Source organism: Serinus canaria, chromosome 6, assembly GCF_022539315.1.
Source record: "Serinus canaria isolate serCan28SL12 chromosome 6, serCan2020, whole genome shotgun sequence".
Lineage (NCBI taxonomy): Eukaryota > Metazoa > Chordata > Aves > Passeriformes > Fringillidae > Serinus > Serinus canaria.
In genome coordinates, this window is record NC_066320.1 from 23,368,546 (window position 1) to 23,389,994 (window position 21,449).

General features: G+C 46.7%; 1 protein-coding gene across 2 annotated transcripts in view; it reads right to left on the reverse strand.

The window, feature by feature from the left end:
* SH3PXD2A (SH3 and PX domains 2A) overlaps window positions 1-21,139 on the reverse strand; it is a 245,071-nt gene extending 223,932 nt beyond the window's left edge. For both annotated transcript variants that reach the window (XM_050976023.1, XM_050976022.1), the window contains exon 1: window positions 21,008-21,139. In XM_050976023.1, the coding sequence (XP_050831980.1) occupies window positions 21,008-21,079 (72 nt within the window). In that variant the 5' untranslated portion in view covers window positions 21,080-21,139. The remainder of the gene's footprint in view (window positions 1-21,007) is intronic.
* Window positions 21,140-21,449: the final 310 nt, after the last annotated feature.

Consider the following 21,449-nt stretch of genomic DNA (forward strand, 5'->3'; position numbering starts at 1 on the left):
GGACAGAACCTGTGTCTCCTGATACTTGAGTTGCTGTGAGAGATGTTTCACCACAGCTTTTTCCCTTGAGAAACTCCTCTCACTGAAGCTGCAGTTCAAATATCCCTCACTTCAAGGGGCTGAAATTTCAAAGCAGATGAGCCCTTCCATGAAACGCCATCCTCATGTTGTTCTCCTTGCTGCCTGAAGGAGATGGTTCTGCTCCTATCTTAACATTATAAAATGGGGACATTATCAAACCAAAGACATGGACCAAACCAGTTTCATGAGCCCATAGCGGACCAAACTCTGGGAAAGCCAACATATTTTGGCCTGCTGGCCCAGCTGCAGGCTTTGAGCACAGAGATCTGGTTCTGTGGACCAGTTTGTATATCCTGGAGAAAGAAGGACTGCAATACCTTAGTGACATGGCATGGGGACACACAGCCCAGACACTCAGACAAACAGATCCCAGCTGGCTTTAAGGGGCAGGGTAGACACTGCAGTGCAAACCCCAACATCCAGGATGAGAAATTAGGTAAATACCCCAAGCTCTGTGCTGTCCCAGCTACACAAACCAAGGGCTACAGGCAGCTCCAGCACACCTGCACAAGGTTCTGTGATGGCACAGACCTGCTTTCTTTATAAGAAAAAATGTAGGGAGAAGAAAAAAAAAAAGTAAAAAAAAAAAATTGAAAGCAGATTGTTCTTTCTCATGTTTGTTGTCATTTTTTACACTTAGCATTCACAAAGTGAGATGTGAGAGTCCAAAAAGCTGCTTAAGGTCACCCCACAAATGTGCCAAGGCAGAGACCTCCAAACCTGAGGGATGCACTGAATTACTGTCCTTGCAGGACTTGCACTTACTTTCCTTTCTTGCCTCTTGGACCACATCTATGGAGTTTGTAGCAGGAGCAATGCAGAAGAAGGCAAGCTATAAAGAAGCAGCTCCCAGGCAGACCCTGAGAACCACAACAGGATGGGTCAGCACCTCTGGTAGCTCAACTCTCCTAACAGAGAGAGTGTGGGGACTGCAGGTGAGATCTGCAATCACACTTTTGGCACTAGACATCTCTCACAGAGACTCAGAGCAGCCAGTGGGACAAACCTGTGTGCACACCTTGGCCATGTCAGACAGACTGAGGGCACCCACCACTTGTCCCATCCTCCCATCTAAAACAGAGGAGAAAACAGTACTGATCCTTGCAATTGTTCTGATGCCTAAAGATCCAGGTTATAGCACAGTGCTGAAGCTGACTTTTACTTCTTGCTAATTCTAGTTGAATATAGAATTAAACAGCTCATTTTAAAAGCAATAAAATGACTCCCACTTCAGAACACAGCTCTCAAGGGGAAAAAAGAAAGTTAGCAATTTCAGCAGGGCAATGCATGAGATGGTCTGTTAATTACCAAAGGAAAGGCAGCTGGTTCAGTTCCTGCTATCTTAATCATTTTCCTCTCTTTGATGTCTTGATCACATCTTTTGAACAACATGCTTGAAGCATAACACTGCAGAGAAGACTTATTTTCATAATGAAAGGGAAATATTTTGCTCCATGCATAACATTTAGTTATCCTGATAGGCTACACTGATAGGGCTTCACATATTGTGTTTTCAAATTAATGCTGAGTTTAAAAGGCCCACAGGGCAGTGCAAGGTTTCTATCAAATGATAAATACGTAATTGGTGTACATGTCCAGCATCCTTTAAAGTGATATCAAATGGTTTCTAATAAGGAAGATGCAAGCACCCAAAAGTTTCTTGTCTTAAAGGCAGGGAAAGAAGTTTAGTTGTTTCTCATTTTAGTTTTCAAAGTTAAAATTTCTAGGCCATATGAAAATGACATTAATCCTTCACACAGTGTGACAGCATATCCACTGCTGCAGAGAATACATAATCAAAAACTCTCTCCCACTTCCCACAAACACCAGAGAGGGCCAAAAATCTGGAGCAAGCACACAGTTTTGAAAGCTGCCAAGAACAGGATGGAGTTCTGTGAGAGTTGCAGTGATCTATAGAAAATATATTTGCATGTTCCTTCACGCAGTGCTGCAGTAACAGGAAAAGCTGGAGGATGACCCAGCTACATGTACATGGCACTGAATTCCTTGAGAGGCAGCTGGCCACAAGTGCTGGGACAGCAACTTTCTACAGCTGCCTGCAGTTAGAAGGTCCTTCCTTAAGAAATGGGCTGAGAGTCAATTTACCCTAACTGTAAATCAGAATCTGAAGTCAGTAGGGATATCCCCAACAGACTGCACACCAGAGTAAATGGTAGTAAAGCATGCAGGAGAACTCACTAAAAAGATGTTCAGCGGCAGGAAAAATGTCTCCAAAATGCTTATGACCTGGGCAGAAAGGACAGGGTTATGGCAAAAACTCAGCCTTTGCTCTAATTCTCTATGTACAATCTGAGTCTTGGTATTACAGGTTACACTGAATCTATCTAAACAAAACCTGGCTGTGGAGGAGTGACTTCAGGATACAGACTTGACTTTAAGCACAACACCCATTTCCTCACTCTTTTCACTTGAAACCAGATGTTTTTATATTTGTGTGTGTGACATTTACACTTAACAATGCAGACTCTGGTCGAATTTGCTGAAACAGTGAGCAAAGCTATGGTTAAACGACTTCCTATGTGAAAAAGCACTTTGAACATCGTGTGTGTCACTGAGACTGGTGAGTCAGAGGCACAACCACTGCCCAGCTGAGGGGCTCAGACCTGCTTCGAGCTGCAGCTGGGCAGATGTGGGAGGCAGCTGGTCACTGCTCCCCATGGCCTGGTGCTGTCCCTTCCCTCCTGTGGTTAGCACCAGCACACATCTGCCAGAAGGACCAGGTGTGCCACCCCTTGAAAGTACAGAAGAGGAAAACCCTACAGGAAGTGGGCTGTAGTTAATCCCCACTGGTCTGGGAGGAGGATGTGACCTGTGGTTGGGAGTAGCTGGAAGAGATGACACTTTACCCCAGCACAGGATAGCATCCCTGACCACAGCTCCTGCCTTCCAACCGACATCAGAGCTACTCTTCCAAAAAAGGAAATAATTTGGGACTCTTTTGGCTCCCTGAATTGGCTAACCACAGTCTCAGAGAATCTGAGAGGTTAAAGACAAAGAGGTTGCAAGGAAGAGGATCAGGGCTGCCCCTGGCTCAGGAGCACTGTCACCCTACAGAGCAGGAGTCTGACTGGCTCTGGGACTCAGACCCATCTGTTCCTCTGGCGGGAGCTGCAATGGGGTATTAGAAAAGGGGATGTACACCATGCACCCAGACACGCAGTAACAACCTGAAACCACTCATACCACCAGCCCATGGGAAAGAACAGGGACACAAACACATTCCCTAACACCCCTGTCCTTGTATTTGCCCCAGTGCAGAGCAGCTTCCAAAAGCTGCTCACTTTGATATTCAAAAGAACCTTCTATTCCACTTCAGAGTGCTGCAGAGGCAGTCCCAGCGTGAGGGCAGTCCAAAAGCCAGCCCAGATTCCTGACCAGGTGACAGAGGCCTCCCATGCTCAACTGGCCTTTCTCCAGTGAGGTCCCAGGAGTGGAGAAGTTCAGGGATCAGCATTAATGCCAGCCAAGCCAGTGGGAGGGAGGGGAAGGCACTGCCTGGGGGTGACACACTCATCCTGCCCTTAGAGGAATGATGGGCAGACAAGGCCTGGCCCTCCACTGTCCTCCTTGCCAGGAGCAGAGAGACACACACCCCTCAGCCACAGTTTCATTCCCTAATTCAGCACTGCACAGAGCAGAATTCTACCCAGCCAGTTTCCAAAAATAAAAACAGACTGACTTTTGTTGCTGGGGCAGCCCCCTACATTCACAGAGCCAGTAAGGGGCTGCTCCCTGTCTCAGTGCTGTCCCTTGACAGCTGAGCCACCCAGGAGCTGGGATGTGCCAAAGGAGCCCTCACAGCTGCAAGGCCACCAAAAACTGAGCCAGTGCATTCTGCAAAAATGTCAGCAACAGCTGCTGCAGGGACTTCAGTTTCTTACCCCTACACCTACAACTCTCCCCCAGCACAGGACAGCCCAAGTAATTTCTATCACCAGGGGTCTGTGCTACCTAGGGAATGCTGAGCATGCAGCTGAATTTGATTTAAAAATTCAAAATTATTAGGAAATCACATTTCTAGTGGGTTAAGGATATATTTCACTAGAGGAGTTTTAGGGCATCCCAAGGAATATTACTGTATCTCTAAATAAGATTGAAAGTCACTTAGTATGTTTGTATTTTGGCCTATTTTCAGCAACAGTAATGATAATAGTTTTTATATCCTGTTTCTCCTCCTGCCAGCATGAAGGAAAACTCTTAGAGTCTAAGACAACAGCAACTAACACAGGATAATAAAACCACAGATTGTAGAAATATGAAGACACTTAAAATAAATCAAATTAGAAGACGTAATTTGAGAGAGGGAGGCATCTCACATTGTGATAACAGACTCTCCTGCTGGCAAATCCATAGCACTCCATGGCCAGAATCATCACTAGCATGTTAATTTACAAAGATCTATTTAACCAGGACAGAAATGAAAAGATCTCCCCACCACAGAAAACAGTGAAGCAGTGGGAGTTGCAAAAGAGGCCTTTGATTCACCCTTAATTCACCAGATGAATAATTTCTTATTGAGCAAACATCAAACCACACTGGAGAGATACAACCAAAACCTCCCAATCCCTGAAGCCACTTCAGCTGGCTCACTAAACCATGCAACATTGATCACACACATTGCCAAAGTGCCACGATTTACCTTGTTACATGCATTAGTTAATTCATGACATCTTTGCATAAACCTTGACCTGCACTGCAAGACCATTTGACTCAGTTTATCTACAAAGAAAGCAAGTTTGCTCTGCCATGTATTCAAGGAGGCTGAGTTTGAGGCAGGGTGAGCACCCCACTACTCATGCACTGTTACTTATTAAGTTGTAGTAAATGGTCCATGAGATTTAAACAGAGATCAAAGGGAGACCAAATCCTGCCCCTGCAATTTTGGCAACAGCATCTCTTTGCAAGATCAGTTTTGAGCATGTGGAGTCAAAATCATTATTATAGTTCACTGCTCAAGCATGAGGAACCTCAATTCCTCTGCCCAGCGAACCTCCATGAACGCAAGGAGGAATTCAGATGTGGCAGAGTTACCTGGTGAGAGTCAATTGTTTTCTTCCTCAGCTGCACACTCCCAGGGTAAGAGAATTAGCCATTTTTTTTAAAACTCACATCAGAGAAAAAACTTCAGAGGAAAGAGTTTTGCAATAAATGTTCTTAATTTTAATGCCCCTTGTATAATCTTTATGTATTAGGGTAACAAAGGTCTAGTAAGCATTTCATAGCCAGAGTAGCACTGCTAAGTGTTAGCCTCCCTTTATCTGAGTGACAGCTGTTGGCAATCCCTCCAGCCCAACTCCTGCTAATCCCCATCTGCCCATGAGGCAATGTGACCTCAGGAAACAGACCCAGTATCTCAGGCACGTTATCATTAACAGTGTCCCACCTTCCTACTTTACAATTTGCTCCTGTTCCTTCACAGACACAACATCTCTGGGGAGGCTGGAGAGAGAGCCAGGCATCTGCTGTTTGACCCAGGTGCTTGCAGCTGCACCTGACAAGAAATGGCTCATTCTACACTCAAGGGTCCCAACCATGCAATGCCCAGGAGATGCTTTTTTACCTCCCTGACCAGTGCAGAGTGCTGACCCCGGTTCCTCAGGCCAGCAGCTAGAACAAAGAGCTCCTTGATGTGTTCAGCAATCACCTAAGACACTACTAAGACCAATCCTTTTTCTTGCCCCAGAACATATGCAAGCAGCCAGAGCAGCAGTGGAAAACTAGAGCCACCCCTGATACTGGCCAGCACCACCTGAGGGGATGATGGTGTGGGCAGCTCAAAAACCTCCAGAAACAGTGCCGTTTCTAACACACAGGTACTCACCATCTCCCAAGAAAAGAGTCTCAGGCAGGCCTACAAAACCCCAAACAAATCCCAAATCCACTCTCTTGTGGCCACTCTTTCTTAAGATCCGCTCAGTGACAACAGGCAAGTTGTGCCAGATCTCCTACCTTGCAGGAATAAAAAACACCCACTAAGATCCACACCATTTCCATGCAGGACCACATCGTTTCACCAGGGGTATATGAGTGTTTCACAAATCTTGGAGAAGCAGCTAGCTGGAGGCACAAACATCACTGCACTCTCACCAGCCCTGGTTCCTCCCCACCACCCATTTTCAGTCCCTCTACACATGAACCCTAACAACGAACAACCATCACTATCCAGACCAAATGCTCCCCTCAATGCAGAAAGATGGTTTGCAACCTTCTGGTTTTGCCTTTAGCAAATTACATTCAAGAGCTGCAAGAGCTTCCCTCATGATCCCCACGCTGCTCCCTATTGGTGACTCTGTCACACTAAGCACAGGCTCCTAAGTGCTTCTGTAGTTTGACTGATGCTTGTGTAAAGTGCAAAGATACCAACTATCACTTTAACAAGTGGTCTCTGCACGTTTTTCCTCCACTCTACAGTGAATTTAAGTCCAAAACAGCCTATGTTACTTCTGCCAGCACTTCTGAAACAGACCACAAAGCTCAGTGTGAAAACTGCCTTAAAACATAAGGGACCATGTTCCCCTCTGGGTCTCCCAAAGAAAACAGCCTCTTCGACAGAGTTCAACATCTGAAGGGCAAATGAGTCTCAGGCTGCTTTGATGAAATAGGCTGCAGCCATCCTAAAGCCTCCTTAGTTCACTGACACATCTTGTAGGACTGATTTGTTAAAAAAACAGGCACTGAGCTTGCCAGAGAGGACAGTGAGCAATCTTCATGTCAGGTCCTGGGAATGTTCCCCAACACAGGGAGATGGAGAGACACCAGCCAGCAGGATAGCTGGCCAAACAGCCAGGGTCAAGGACAGCTTTGGACAAGGAGCTCAGCCCTTTGGAATAGAGTCAGCACCCAGCTTTGTAAAGGGGACAGCTTCAAGTGACATTAAATTTAATGGCAGTAGGTCTATAACCTCACAACTAAGACTCACGAGGACTGAAATCCCAGGGGTTGCTATGGCCTTGTCCTTACCCCAGAGACAAATGCCAAAAATACTAAAAAATAGCAGATATGGAAGATGAAAAGAGAGTGTGTTTGTCTGACACATCCCAGCACCATTTTTGGTTCATCAGCATCACAAACCAGCCAACAAAGGAGCCTGCTGATAATCGCCCCAGCTATCTCTGCCGACACACGTAAGATGTGGCACATTACTTCTGTGTCTGCCAACACTACAAGCTCCAAATGTGACCCTGGTTCCCTTCCCCAAGCACTGAGAAACTCATGTTATGTTTGGCTCTCCCCTTGTCATCCCTCCACAAAAACAGCATGCTTCCACAGCATCAATCTGGAATTATTTACTGCTGTTGAAGCTCAGACAGAAACCACAGGCCACCTCTCCTCTCACCCAAGCAGGATGTGCAGAGCTTGTCCAAGTGAGAGGCAGCTTCAACCAAGTGCTCCAGCAACCCTGCCAAGAATCTCATCAGGCTGCCCTCTACAACCTGCTGCCCTCTACAACCATGCCCTTCTCTCCTAATCTACTCCCAAGACCTGCTGAAAACCAGTTTATCAGTGCTATCAGGACATTAAATAGACACCATCTGCATAAAATTACCTTCATTAAAGCTCACATGACAACATCATCAGCCACATTTTCCCTCCTCTGCTTTTCTGAGTGGAGTGTCGCTTGCACAGATTTGGGACTAGCTCTGAAACTCCCTGAGGGAGGAAAATGAAACTGTGACAGAACCACAAGTTACAGGCATCCTCCCTCATGCTGACACAGCACACAGCTCAGGGATGGGACAGCCCCTGGAGTGTATCCACTCCAAACCACACCTGGCTACATCTGGAAACCCCCATCAAGGGAGTTGACCCCATCAAGGCCAACCTTACTCTTGGTGTCTGCATCTGGCCCCTGCCAGCATGAGCAAGGCTGTGCCCAGCAGTGCCAATAACCCCCCACACACTGAACTGTTGCCACTGCCTGGGCTAAACAGCTCATCTGCATTCGGTCTGCAGTGACTGCAAGAGTGAGAGGCAGGAAAAGCAGTTTGCTCTCTGCCTTTGAGGGTGGAAGCCAGAGCAGCTTGGCAGAATGAAGGTTAAGAAGGAACATGAATATTCTGTAGAAAGTAGTGGAAAGAAGAGAGACAGGAGGTCAAATCAAACAGAGTGAAGAAACCTGTTTATGCAAAAGGACAGAACTGGTGTGAGAACAGGATGCTTGTGAATAATAAAAGGTCTGCACTGGAAGTCATTAACCATCAGAAGAAATTTGAAGCTTCCACTCAAGCTAACCCAACCCTGAAGGTTCTTATATGCTTGTAGAGCATTAATGGCCTAGATCTGTCCCAGGTCTGTGCTCTGCAGTTCCATGACCTACTCAGTACTTTCAGCCATAAAAGACACACTTTTTTCCATCAGCCCACATTATCCACTAGTCTTGTGACAGCTCTGAGAAGGCACTTCTGGAGGAGACAGACATACTGCTGCAAACACAATGCTCTCCCTGTCTGATCTGCCCACCTTGAAAAGAGGTGCTGATGTACAGAGTGTTGGGGGACCTGTGGATGAAAAGTATTATGTAAGTACAAAGCCTGAATCTATATTAATAGTAATACCAGACAAGGTATCTCTAATAAAATAAACTGCCACTTGACCCAAGGCTGGGAAACAGAAAGTGATCTGCCAAGCCCAGATATGCAACAGTAGCCTATAAACATGTGATGGGATCCAGAAAGAAGTGCATGGAGCAGAGGAGGGAGCTGGAAGTGATGATGGGAGGGTCGCTTCCTCACTGTGCTTCCTGACTTCATCTGATCAAGACTCAACAGCTCTCACTGCTGTGAACAACACAGAGCAAGGCTCAGCAGCCTGAGCTACTGCCATACACCTAAGGGACAGCTGGGAAGGCAGCAGAAAATACAGGCTGGGCCAGAATGAAGCTGTACCTAAGCTCAGCATTATGTTTTTAATAAACTTAGATGGTAACTGCTTAACAGCAGCACAGATAATTCAGTGTACTTAGTCTTAAGCAGCTGGCAGGTAACAGACTTCCTGACTCAAAGACACGACTTGACTGCTGTGTCTAATAGCAGTCTTTAGCCCAGAAATTTGTCAATTCCTTGTTAGAACCACTTGTCCTTTCAGTCTTAGTATCACTTGTCAACAAAGTGTTAAATTTTATCTATGCAATTGGGTTTTTAATTGTATTCCACGTCATACCCGAGAATGCTGTAATTCCTCACTATTGTCAAGAGTCTGAACCTGTTCATCATCCACCTGTGCCTGTACCAGAAAAATTCATGCTCTGCATTCAGAGGAGCAACTCCCTCTCCTCTTTCCTCTGCTTCTATACTACTTCAGCTGATGTATATGAATTCAGACAGGTTTGGTAAGAGAAAACTTGGAGTACTCCCAGCCCCAGAAAGACCAAGCAGGATATGGATGGGAGGCTTGTCTGTTTTAAGCAGATTGGATTCTGACCACTGAAGGTAACTTTACAAATTCTTCCATATCCTTCACAGAAACAGCTGGAAATAAGTCTAGGGGCAAACCAAGGAACAAGAGTTACAAGAACATTATAAATGGGTTTTTTTTGATCTGTGATGAGTGTTGTTTCTGAAAGCTATGGAAGTTAATTTATAATGTTAGCAATTTGACAACCAGTTTTTTTGGTAGGAACTCAGCTATTGTGTTTTGAAACAAACAGGATCTAGCATGGGCAGGGTCTTGCCTGTGACTATGACTTGGCTATTATTTTATCAACTAGAAGCAAGGCTGGGCTGCAAAACCCTTCACCTTGTTTTATATGTAGAATCCAAGAGTTTGTTTAGGCTAACATAACTAGGAGATCAAGGTTTACAAACCAAGGCATTTTTGCTAAGAAGGTCCAGAAGCCTCATCTGACACAAATACACTGGAAAGTGCTACCCACAACTGCTAGACCCTACACATTTCCCATAAAACATCAGAGGTGTTTGCTGGACACAGAGACCAGAACATGGGCAACAGTGGGAAAAAAGCCTGAGAACTCAGATGAAGCCCCAACATGAATGGACACTTGCTGATGAGAGCACTGTACAGTTGGCTTTGGTGCTTGGCTCCTGGTAAAACAATGACATAATGCTGTGTTTACTAGCAGGGAAATCTGAGGGTTGGAAATGGATCTGTAAAAAACCACTAACACGTTTTTTTGACAAGCCAACAGATTACCATCTATTGTCACTGGGGCAAGGCCAAACTGCACTGGAAATGGTCCAGGAGTTTGATATCACTGAGAGGCTCACAAGGACGTCAGCTGAAAAGTGTTCCCATGTCATCTCAGCATTTCTGCAGTTCTCTTTAACCCTTTCTGCCACAATGTACAGTAGGGAACATCCTGGCCTTTTGGCAATAGAAGTTTGACAGAGATTGCTACAGCTCATGCTGCCCAGATGCAGAAGGTTGATGAAGGGCCAGGCAGGACAGGCTGCTGGCAGATAAAACACACATTTCACTGTCAGACCTTTACTAGTACTAACTAAAGACTCTCTCTCTCCACAAATACAAACACTGGACATTGTTTCTTCATTTGACTCCTTAGGGTCATTGCAAGTCACCCGTGAACCAAATCACATGGCCAGTTGCACCCTCACCCTCATCTGAGTCAAAACCTTTTATCATAACCCAGCCAACACCTCTCACACACAGAAAGACAACAGCCAGGAAGTTTTAGCTCCAGACAAGATCCCAACTAAGGATACCTGGAATCCCATGAATGCCAGAGCCTGGTAGAGAACAATCTCACTCTTATCAGACAGATCAGGGCCCTGATGGCTCAGAATCACTGCAGGGATAACATGATGGGCAGAGCCCTCAAAGCCCTTGGCACACAGGGAAAGTGTTGGGTAACCTTTCCTCAGGAGTGGTGAAAAGATCAGCGCTATGCTCTCAGTCTTCCACAGACCCTCAGATCCCAGAGGAAGGATCTGGTGATTGCCCATAAGATGCTCTTCAGTCCAGCATGACTGCATTTGGCAGAGCACCTCAAACACCAGAACTGACAATGGGAAATAACCCCATGCTGTGGGCAGTGTTAGAGCTTGCCATAAGGAAGGGAAAAAATTGGAATAAAAGAATATTCCTAGCATCTGGCTAGGACTGTGGCATCAGCTCTAATGGCAAACCTCTCCTTTCCACCGCATTTCTTTGACCATACCCTGTGCAGAGCAATACAGAAGTCAAAACAAAGCAAAGCACATGTGTGTACACACAGACAAAGATCTCACATCAAAACCCCAATCCCTACCAAACACCTGCACACTCCCTCAGCATACCAAGAGAAGAATTCTGTAAAACAGCAACCTCAATGGTCCTTCTGGCCAACACCAGGGTGTGCAGATGAACAGTCTTACAGCTCAGGGGGTGGTAGAAAACCCAGCACCTTCACAGCCAAGCAGTCTGGCCAACACCACCAGCAGGGAGGCCAAGGGGCTGAGCAGCAGTGCCTGCTCCCACCCCCAGCTGTGAGTCCTCTGACCCTGCTCCTCAGGCCAGAGCCCCAATTATTTCAGAACAGGAGATCCCACCCAGACAGCAGTGCCTCACACACCTGTACACAGTCACCCTCCAGTGCCACCAGCAAATTGCCTTTGCTGCTCAAAAGGCCTCTGGTCCTTACAGCCAGAGGGAGGTTTAAGGACAGACAGATGGACTCTGCTGCACAGACCACGCCTGCAATTTCCAAGGGTTGTTACCCATGGAAAATTCACTGACAATATTTTTAGTTTAAATGGAACTATTTATACTGTGGATGTCTGTATTAAATGATGAAATGCAAGCTACAGCTGCCCAGCTCAGAAACAGGTGGAAAGCTGCTTCTTCAGAACAGTGCAGAGTTTTGACACAGGCTGCTACAATCACAAAGACAGCAGCAAAAGTTTAAACAGAAAATTTCTTCTTGAACAGTAACAGCCAAAACACCCCTCCATATGCTTCAAGTGAGAGCATTCCAGAGGTGGCTACTGCTAGATTACTCTTGAGTAAAACATCCTGGGTTACCTTTATAAAACATTTCTGCTGAAATTTTAGAGGAAAATTTAACTGAATTTGAGGGGGCAGGGGGAAAAAAGAACTTGTTCAGGACATCCAGGGCTTCTAAAATGCATAAGGTATAGGATTGCTACTTTCTGGTACATGGAAAACCAGCATGGATGTTCCTCTAGAACCTGTCACTTTTTTATTCTTCTCTAACAATATCTTGTTATTAACTGAAAATAAGCAGCCTTCTGGTTAATAAAAAGCCATATTACTATCACCTGATAGAGACATATTTATAAAACATACACACACACACACAGAGCTTCCTTCCTGTTGCTGGCTTTCCTCTGTCCCATCCCAGAAGCCACCTCCAGAGCCTGTTTTAATCCCACTGAGGAAAATGCTGAACTGTCTTCCTGTGACATGTCTGGGAGATGGGAGGAGGGACATGCCCTTAATCTGCTTTCCATGGCTTTCTTCCAGAAAAATACTTCACATATCCTTGTTTGTTTGTTTTTAAATTCTAAGTGACTTTGATGCCAGTGAAAGTAGCTGGAGTGATAGCTCTGGGAAACTGCAGGCCTCCCACTTAGGCATGAGCAGGGGCTGTGCCAGCTGCCCTGATTCTGCAGGAGAGCAGGAGCTTAGCTGCCTCTTCCATCATCCACCACAGGAAAGCTCAGCTCAGGCTGCTCAAGACGAGGCAGGTGTCAAAGCATCAAATTTTCAGGCAAAGGGAATATACTGAGCTCAAAGAAGCAAAGCACTTGCAAGGCATGGGAATTGGAAAACACTTAAAACTGATTTTTTAAGTATTTTGCTTGGGGTGAGGGGGGTTTACTGGCATGCTTGCACCTGCTGGAGAGGGGAAAATCAGGAATAACATTCTAGGCACAAAAAAATACATGCATGAGTTAATGTATAAATAATAAATAACCTTAGTCAAAGAGTAGGAAAATCTCACAGGATGCTGAGGGAACAATTAGAAATCTCATCTTCACAGAGCTAGGAAAGCAGTAATTGAGATGTTCTCTGCTGCATCAAGCCCCTAGGGTACAAGAATGCCTGGAAATAAAACTTTACCTGTCAGGAAAGCTCCCTGGCACAGGTGATGTGGAGACACCAGAGAGAGCAGAGAGCAGCAGCCAGCAGCCCACTGCCAAGGGCTACTCCCAGAAAGACCACACTCCATATTTCACCTCAAACACTTCCACAGACCCGGGGACTCCAAGACAGGGAGGAAAGCCCATGGGGAACAGGCTCAGAGTCAGCAAGCATGGCTGGCATCCTAAATGTGTGTTTCCTCAGAGGGGAATGCAGTTCTTATGTCATCCCATTCACCACCTGAGCACTGCCAGGGAAGCTCGGCCCCACTCTCATTTCTGGATAACGGCCTGACCTTGGCCATCCCACAGCCTCTGCTCCCAGGGCAGCCCTGCCCACAGAGGAAGATGACCCAAACTTGGGGTTTTCAAAACTGATGCCAGCAGTCAGGCCTGAGGTAACACCTGCATCTCTACACTTTATAAAAGGTGAGTAAATCTTATTGGTTTTGCAGCAGAGCACACTGAGATCCAGAGAGCCTAAAGGCCAGACTGGTTAAAGGCTCTTCTACCACACTGCACAATGTCCTGTGTGTATCACACTGGATGTTTGTTCAAACCTCTCTGGGTGATTTATGAACTTCATGTGTAAAAGTTTGCATTTACAGGCATGTCCTGGACAGTGGAGAACCAGGCTTCCAGTATTTCTGGGGCAGCTTGGAAGACAGCTGTAAAGGAGACAGAATGGCAGTGTGGAGCTCCTGTGTTTAAACACAGCTATGGTTAGTAGAGATTTGGCATGTTTCTCCCCATGAACAGAGATAGGGGTGTTTTCCTTGTAAACAAGTTTGCATCAAGCCCATAAAACCATGCTGCTGACTCTGAGAGCATCAGAGCCCAGTGCATCCCTGAGTTTAGTCAGCGTGGTTTACAGGAAAAACAAAACACACCCCATTGGTCAGAGAAACAGTGCCAGCAATGTATCAAAACATTATCACTGCCAGTCAGGCTTCAAACACGCTATGTGTGAGACCACACACACATTCATGGACACTTGGAGTCTAGGAATATTTTATTCTATCCAGTGAGTCAACTCAAAGAAACGGAAGAAGTTGCATTATATCAATACAGAATTAGAGCTTTGCTGTGAAGCCATGGTACACCCAGAGCAGTCAGTGTCTGCCATGACCAATTAGGAATACACTCAGCAAACCAGTGCAACCTGTGATATCCTAATGGAGACACAAAGTTGGGGATGTGTGCTCTGCCCACAAAAGGAGAACACTCCCAGTCCAAGGACTTGGCTGGCTACACATTGAGCTCCTCTTCCAAGAACTGGAATAAGAAGGAACTTTGTCAAAATCAAAAAGCATGAGAGCACCAATTAAGACCATCACTACACTCAAGCACTTATGGGTACTACTACAATGAATAAAATATTTATTTGCTCTACCTTCACCCCTGTGTAGTCTAAAGGTCATTATCCTTTCTTGCACCCATTTTTTGCAACAAGGCTCAATGCTGGCCAGACAGTAGCTTGGGTTACCACTATGCCCAGACAACCACCTGCTCAGCTGGTTAAGGTTGTCTCACAGCTCCCACCTGCCTGTCCCTGGCTGTCACCACCTGTCCCTAACAGCCCAATAAAGACACCATCTCTCAGGTCTGTCTGCACACGTTTTACTGCAAAAGCATCCTTACCTTGTAATAAATGCTCTTATGCATTCCAACCCTTGCCCCACATTTATAAATACATACAATGAGAATATCATATAACTGACATCTAGTGAATGTATGTTTGAAGGAGTAAATTACTACTACTATTATTATTACTGTATATTTATCTTGAAGGTGTAGCAAAGAGTGAGAGCTCTAAAGTGGGAAGGCTAACTAAGCTGAAAGATATTCCACTTTAAAATCCTGTGCGGTGAAGAAAATCACCTGGTTTCCTTTTGCTTTACCCCCCACACCTGAAATGTGATGATGTCCTTGCCCAGAAGAGAATAACAAACAGATCCTGGGGACTGAATTTTTCCTTTTAAAGTAAAGACAAAGGAAAATGAACTATATAAAAAAAGTTAGTAATTACAAACTTCTCAGTAAAAGTTTCAATAAAGCCTCTCTAGAGGTGTGAACCAAAGCCCAGGAAAGTTACTAGGAGGGTTTTTTCCATCAACTTGACTGTATTTGGCTTTGACACTACCTGATTAAACAGCAGACACCACCAATTTCAAACAGTATGCTACTGTGCTGCTCTCTGCCTTCTCCTTGCAGTATTTACACAGCACGCTCCAGGCGAGGTGTCTGCTCTGGCTACATGAAAGCATTCAGCCTCACAATGTCACACAGCACACGGTGCTGCCAGCCCCCCTCATGATCCTGCTCTTCCCCGTGGATTTGGGGACCAGTTCCCTTTGCGTGAGCAGGCACAGATTAAGAGGATACAGCATGAAAAAGGAAGATCAAAAAAAAGAAAACCACTTCACATTAGAAGGTCCAGCTGCTTCCTCCCAAATGACTAAATTAGAGAGCTTGTACGTCACCTCCTGCCTCAGGTAGGGTCACATTGAATCCCTCTTCCTGTTTAATCCATATAAAATGGGAAATGGGTTTTGAGGAAGACAATGAATAAGAGAGTAATATTTTTTCAGATTGTGTACTTTTTATCAGGTAATTGCAAGACTGCTTTGAAAGCCAAAGAAAATAACATGAAATGCCACACACACTTCACGGATGGCTTTGGCTCAACCACTTAACTTCTTGCCTCGTGTTTCCAGTGAGGATACCAGCACATATCCTACCTTGCAGGGACAGGAGGAGGCAATGCCTTGGAACTGCTCTCTAAGGGCTAGGGGTGTGGGTGAGATGAACAGACAAGCTGCTCTGGGATGCAGGAAGTCTGGGCTCCCTTTCTAATTCCAACAATTGCTTCCTTAGGATGTCTGTACACCTCTCTCTCCATGATTTGGTGTCTCAGTTCCTCTCGCTTTTAACTCAAAGCAGTCAGACTGGTGTAATTTTGACTACAAGCCATTGAGCTGAATTGCACCAGTGGGCTCCAGCACCCACACACTGACCCCAGGCAGGGCTCTCGTGAAGCCAGAGGCCACTTTCAGCTGCAGCAGCCAACAGCATTTGTGCTGTCTCTTAGGACATCTTCTCCCTGGCAGCCAAATCCCAGTGAAAGTCAATAGTAGCATCTTCATAGTTTTTAAAATGGTTTTTCCCTGAACTTTCATTTAGCTGCCCTCCCAGCAGACTCAGCCACAGGGGAGCCAGTGCAGGCAGCCTGCTGGGACATAAGGCCTCTGGATTATTTCCTCCTGCCCTGACCACCACACATCAGGACAACTACCTTGTCTGTCTATTGGTAGATAATCTATTCCAAAGGCCGGAGACAGCCATTTGCTTTGCAAAGTGTTGAATTTAGATACCACTGTCTCTTGGCTGAATGTTACCAACCCAAAGCTCTGCTGGAAGAAAGAACTGGGAGTGCTCCTTGATCTGCTGAGCTCCCTGAATGCATTGAAGCAGCCTCAAGTTGCACGGGACAACTCATTTGATGAGCCAAGCAGGGGAAATTCAGCTCCTTCTCCCAGGGTAGCAATTCCTTCTCCAGGGTATTCTAACACAGGAACAAAGATCCTTGCCACTAAACCATGTCCAGACTCCCCATCAGTGCAGGCCATGGTATAAACAGCAGCTTGCTGCAAAGAGAATAAAGCCATGAAGATGCCTGATCATGTCAGAGTTGCTCGAGTCTGACCAGTAAAAGCAGGAGCAGCCAAGAGACAAGGAGCAGAGCTTGACCCTAGCAGCACAAGATTTTTCTTCAAAGCATGCTGACATTTTACAACAGGTCATTTGTGACAAACACACTCATGTTCTCCTGGGAGCAGCGCTGAAACCCTACACAGCAGAACTCAGTCCCTTAGAAGTCAGCAATGCCAGTACCCCGAGGAGGTCAGCAACCATATCCATGCAGCAGGGACATTCCTACAAGAGATCTCGAGGCATTCAGAGGTGGCATTAGGAAACAATTACCCTGGGGAGGAACTGGGACAGTGTACAGGCATCTCAGATGACTGAAATCAGCAGTGCACCTCAGTCTAACTGGAAGGAGGCAGAGCAGCCACTTGTAAGCCAAGAGCATTTTACTTTACTTCTGTGCTAGACAAAGCTGAAAAACACACAAAGTCCAGCTGAAACACGAGTAGAGCAGTGCTGAAAGAGAAAATCTCTACTGATGTATCCATCCCTGCCCTTGGGATAACACAGGCACACTTAAGAGACCTCAGAAATTACCTCAAGCATATAAATGTCTGGCGAGATAATGCACATTAGTAAGTGCTCGGTCCCCAGCAGAAAAGCAAATGGTAAGAGAGGGGGTGGGGGATCCTCTTCATCTGGCTTCTAATGAATGTTTGCTATCACAGGTCTGCAAAGCAGTGAACAGGTGAAGGTGCAAACCCAATCTCCTCTCCCTGGGAGCAAGATCAAGCACATCTGGTAGGCAGAGGCTCCCTGCAGGGCTGCTAAAGGAGATAGACATTTGGGTAAAGGGTAAGCTATCTGCCTGAAGATAAGCTGGGAGCAGAGAGAGGGGAGGGGAGGGGAGGAGAGGTGTCCTCTTTAACCTCCACGATGGATGGCTGAAGGAGGTAAGCATCAACAGTGGATCCTTTGAAATACAGAATGCACTTCTGGTTTGGGATCATTTCATGCTTCAGACAATCACAATTTCAGACCAAAAGCCAGAGAAGCTACCCCATAAACAGATCAAACCTCATCAACTGAGAAAAGAGGGTTTCTGACTATTTAATGCTCAGCAGGGGCTGGAAAAGGGATTTGGATTTTGCTACTACCTTTTTCTCTTCAGAATTAATGACTGGCACCTTCAACCACTAACTGCACTGTCCTAACCCACCCAGCTTCACTGCAGCACTGCTCAGCCAATGTGTGACCCCTGTTGCATCAGGGGTCTTTCCAACAAACCCAGACTTGACCTTCCTGATATTGTTCTTGTAAAAAGAAAAGGGAAGGGAGAAAGCAAGGAGATTTAACATTTTTTAAAGTATTAGCAAGTGCAAATCAATTTTTAAAAGATCATCAGTATGGAGAAATAGGAAACTAATTTGGAAAGTCAAAAGCTCTAAGAGCAGCAGTAGCTTGTGTTGGGGATATACCATACAAGAGGCATGTGGTTATTGATCCAACCTTCTGTTTATCCTTCCACATGCCAGGGCCCCCAGCCAGCCAGGTGGTGTTGTACAACCCAGTTGCTGAGAAGGATGCAGAGGGAAGCACTGCAGACTCCTTCCCCAGTAAGGATTTCCCAGAAGAGGGTAGAGAGCTGGCTGGGTTCCTATCAAGGAGCATTGCAGCCAAGATTTTAATCTATTCCCACAGGCAGAGCCTTGTTCAACTTCCAGTGAGGTATTAAACTCTCCAGAACTTTCACACACACGGGATCATAGCAGAGGATATGTAAAGCTGTCTTCTTTCTTTAGCTTTCTTTATTCAAAGCCACAAAAGCTGTGCTCATGTCATGAAAGACACTTGCTCCAGGCAATGACTCCTGGCAGCTAAGCCAAGCAGTGCAGGGGCTTATGTGCTACTCACATTTAGCCCTCTCCACGTGCTCACAATGCCTAAGGTGTGCCTTCATCTCTCCAGGTTCCACTATGGTCCTGAAAGATCACAATTAAAAGGAGAGAGAGTCATGTTAAAACACCTGCAATACTTAGGTCACCATCCACCAGAGAAACACATCATTAATCTGATGCCAAGGCACGTTTGCATGGCCTGAAGGCTTGGCATGAAGACATTTGTGGATGCTGGAGATAGAAAAGCTTTTTGATATTTCAAAGCCACATACAGCAAAGAACATAAAGCTTTGCACTCTCCAACTATCCACAGGCAATAGAGAGAAATAAATCCTAAGTGATGCTTATATTAACCTTAGGAGAAAATACTCATTTTATGTTAGAAAAAGAGCACAGAACCAAAGTAACAGCAACCAATGGGTCAGACCCAGGGAATTAAAGTCTTTGAAAGCATGGGTCCACACTCAGTGACAGATGACAGAGTGACCCCATTGTGCTGAATACTGTACAGCCACAGATGGAAACTAAGTGGTACAAAAGGCAGACACACCATTCATCACCCAAACAAAGCTTGTGGGGTTTGGGCCAAGAACTGGGCACACAGAGGTGTGAACTATTGTACAGAAGAGTGTATCAGTTCAGGTGTGCAGTGAGAAGGGTGATGGGAAAGAAACAAATTTGCCACTAGAAGCATTGAAGAGACTTTCTTGGAATAGGCTAGGTTACTGTTTATTAGCATGCAATGACAACGATCATCAAGGAAAAAGATGTATTTTACAGGTAAACACAGGATTTTTTTTTTCCAAATCCTGTAATCACAGGGTTTAAATCCTTGTTTTCTGGTCATTTTCCAGCAAACAAGAAATGAACGGTGTCGATTTCTCTCAGCAATCCAAGAGACTGGAAGATATTGTTACCAGTTCTTTTGTATATTTCGGTGCTTGGCAGATGTACTTTTCTGATGCTGAACTGCTGCCACCTTTCATGTGAGATAACACCCTGCAGCTGTGTCAGCCACAGTCCACAGCAGAGTCTGCAAAAACCAAAGAAGCCTTTCCCACCTTTCCCACCTGGAAGCAGTGAGTGCATAATAGACTGAACTCACAGGTCCAGCTGCAACCTGAGAGGATTTAAGACCTAAAACTTCCAGTTTATGAATTGGTCGCAAGATGCTTGATTCCATGGTAGATGAGAGCTTCAGCCTTACAGGAGTGCAGCAACATAGTGCCCTCTAGCCTTAAATGGGATTATGGTTTAAGCCTCAGAGGAAAAACCTCAGTGATATGCAACACTAATATAAAGGTTTATGTCCAATCTTTGGCCTTATCTTTTCAACAATCCATTCAGCTGCTGATCAGCTCTGGAGAAATCTGGCAGACACACAATGCCAGGAAACACAGTATACTCAGAGCAATTTCACACCAGATGCAATACTCCCTCAGGCTTTTCCTTACCAAAGCTGGAAGGTTTACCATCTCTATAGACGAAATCCAACTTTCTGTGTTTTAAAATACATGTTGTATCTTGAGAAACAGTTAAAGGATTTGGTGCAACTAAAACCCAGAAACAGCGAGACAGAGAGAAGCAAAGATACTTCTCTACTAATTTGGAGAGAGAAAAGATACTGACTGTATGCTGCGAACTCCTTCAGGCAAAGACACCTCCACATGACAGGCTGCAATACAAGAGTCTGGGAAAATTGTTAAAAACTCTTCTCTAATGCTGTGCTGTTGGCAGCAAGGTGTGAAAGGAAGAAGGTGAAAGAGAGATAAAAGAGATCCAAACGCTGAGTCTGCCTTGGGAAGCATGCAGACAGACTGCCCCCTCAAAAAAGGTCTGAATGTAACTTAGAGGTGAGAACGAGCGAAGATGCGCTCAGCACCGCCGGCTGCACGACCCGGCCGCAGCCGAACCTTGCTCCGCTCCCCACCGCGCACCCTGGCCGAGACGGGGACAGCCTGGGGATCCGGGAGACCGGCCCCATCCTGCCCTGGGACTAGTGAGGACGAAAAGAAGGAAACGTCAGAATGGTAACCTTGAAACAAGCCAAGAACCAAACGGGGTGAAAGAGGGTGAGGAAGAGCAGTCGCACCTCCAGAGCAAGAGGCCGCGGGCAGCCCCGCGGGCGCCTCACCTGGGGCCGGCGTTTCGCCCACATGAGGCGAGGGACGGCTCCGAGCACCGCTCTGGGCTCCGGGCACCGCTCCGGGCACTGCTCCGGACACCTCTCCACGCCCAGCCCGTCCCGTCCCCCCTCACACGTGCGCACCCCGCGTCCCCCCGGGCCCCGCCGGCACTCACGTAGTGTTTCGAGGGGTTCCTCCGCTTCTCCACGTCCACCACGTTGGCGTCCAGCACGCTGTAGGACAGCATCTTCGCGCAGCCCGGCGGGGCTCCGCCGCTCCCTGCCGGCGCTGGCAGCACCCTCCGCCGCGCTGCCGGGCGGGCGGCAGGGAGACAGCCAAGGGAGGATGCCCCGGTGCCGGCTCCGCCCCTGCCGCGGCGGCGGCGGCGGCGGCGTCTCCCCGCTCACAGCAGCGCAGCGCAGCCCAGCCCAGCCCGGCTCCGCTCCCTGCCCGCTGCCCCGGGGCTGCGCGGCCACTGCGGCGGCGGCGGCGGCGGGAGGGGCCGGGCCGGGCCAGCGGCTCCGCCCCCGGGTGGCAGCGGGGGGCTCTGGCGGGACGGGGCGGGAGGGGACGGGAGCCACCGCCCCCCAGTGCCGGGGAGGGCGGGCGGCTGCCCT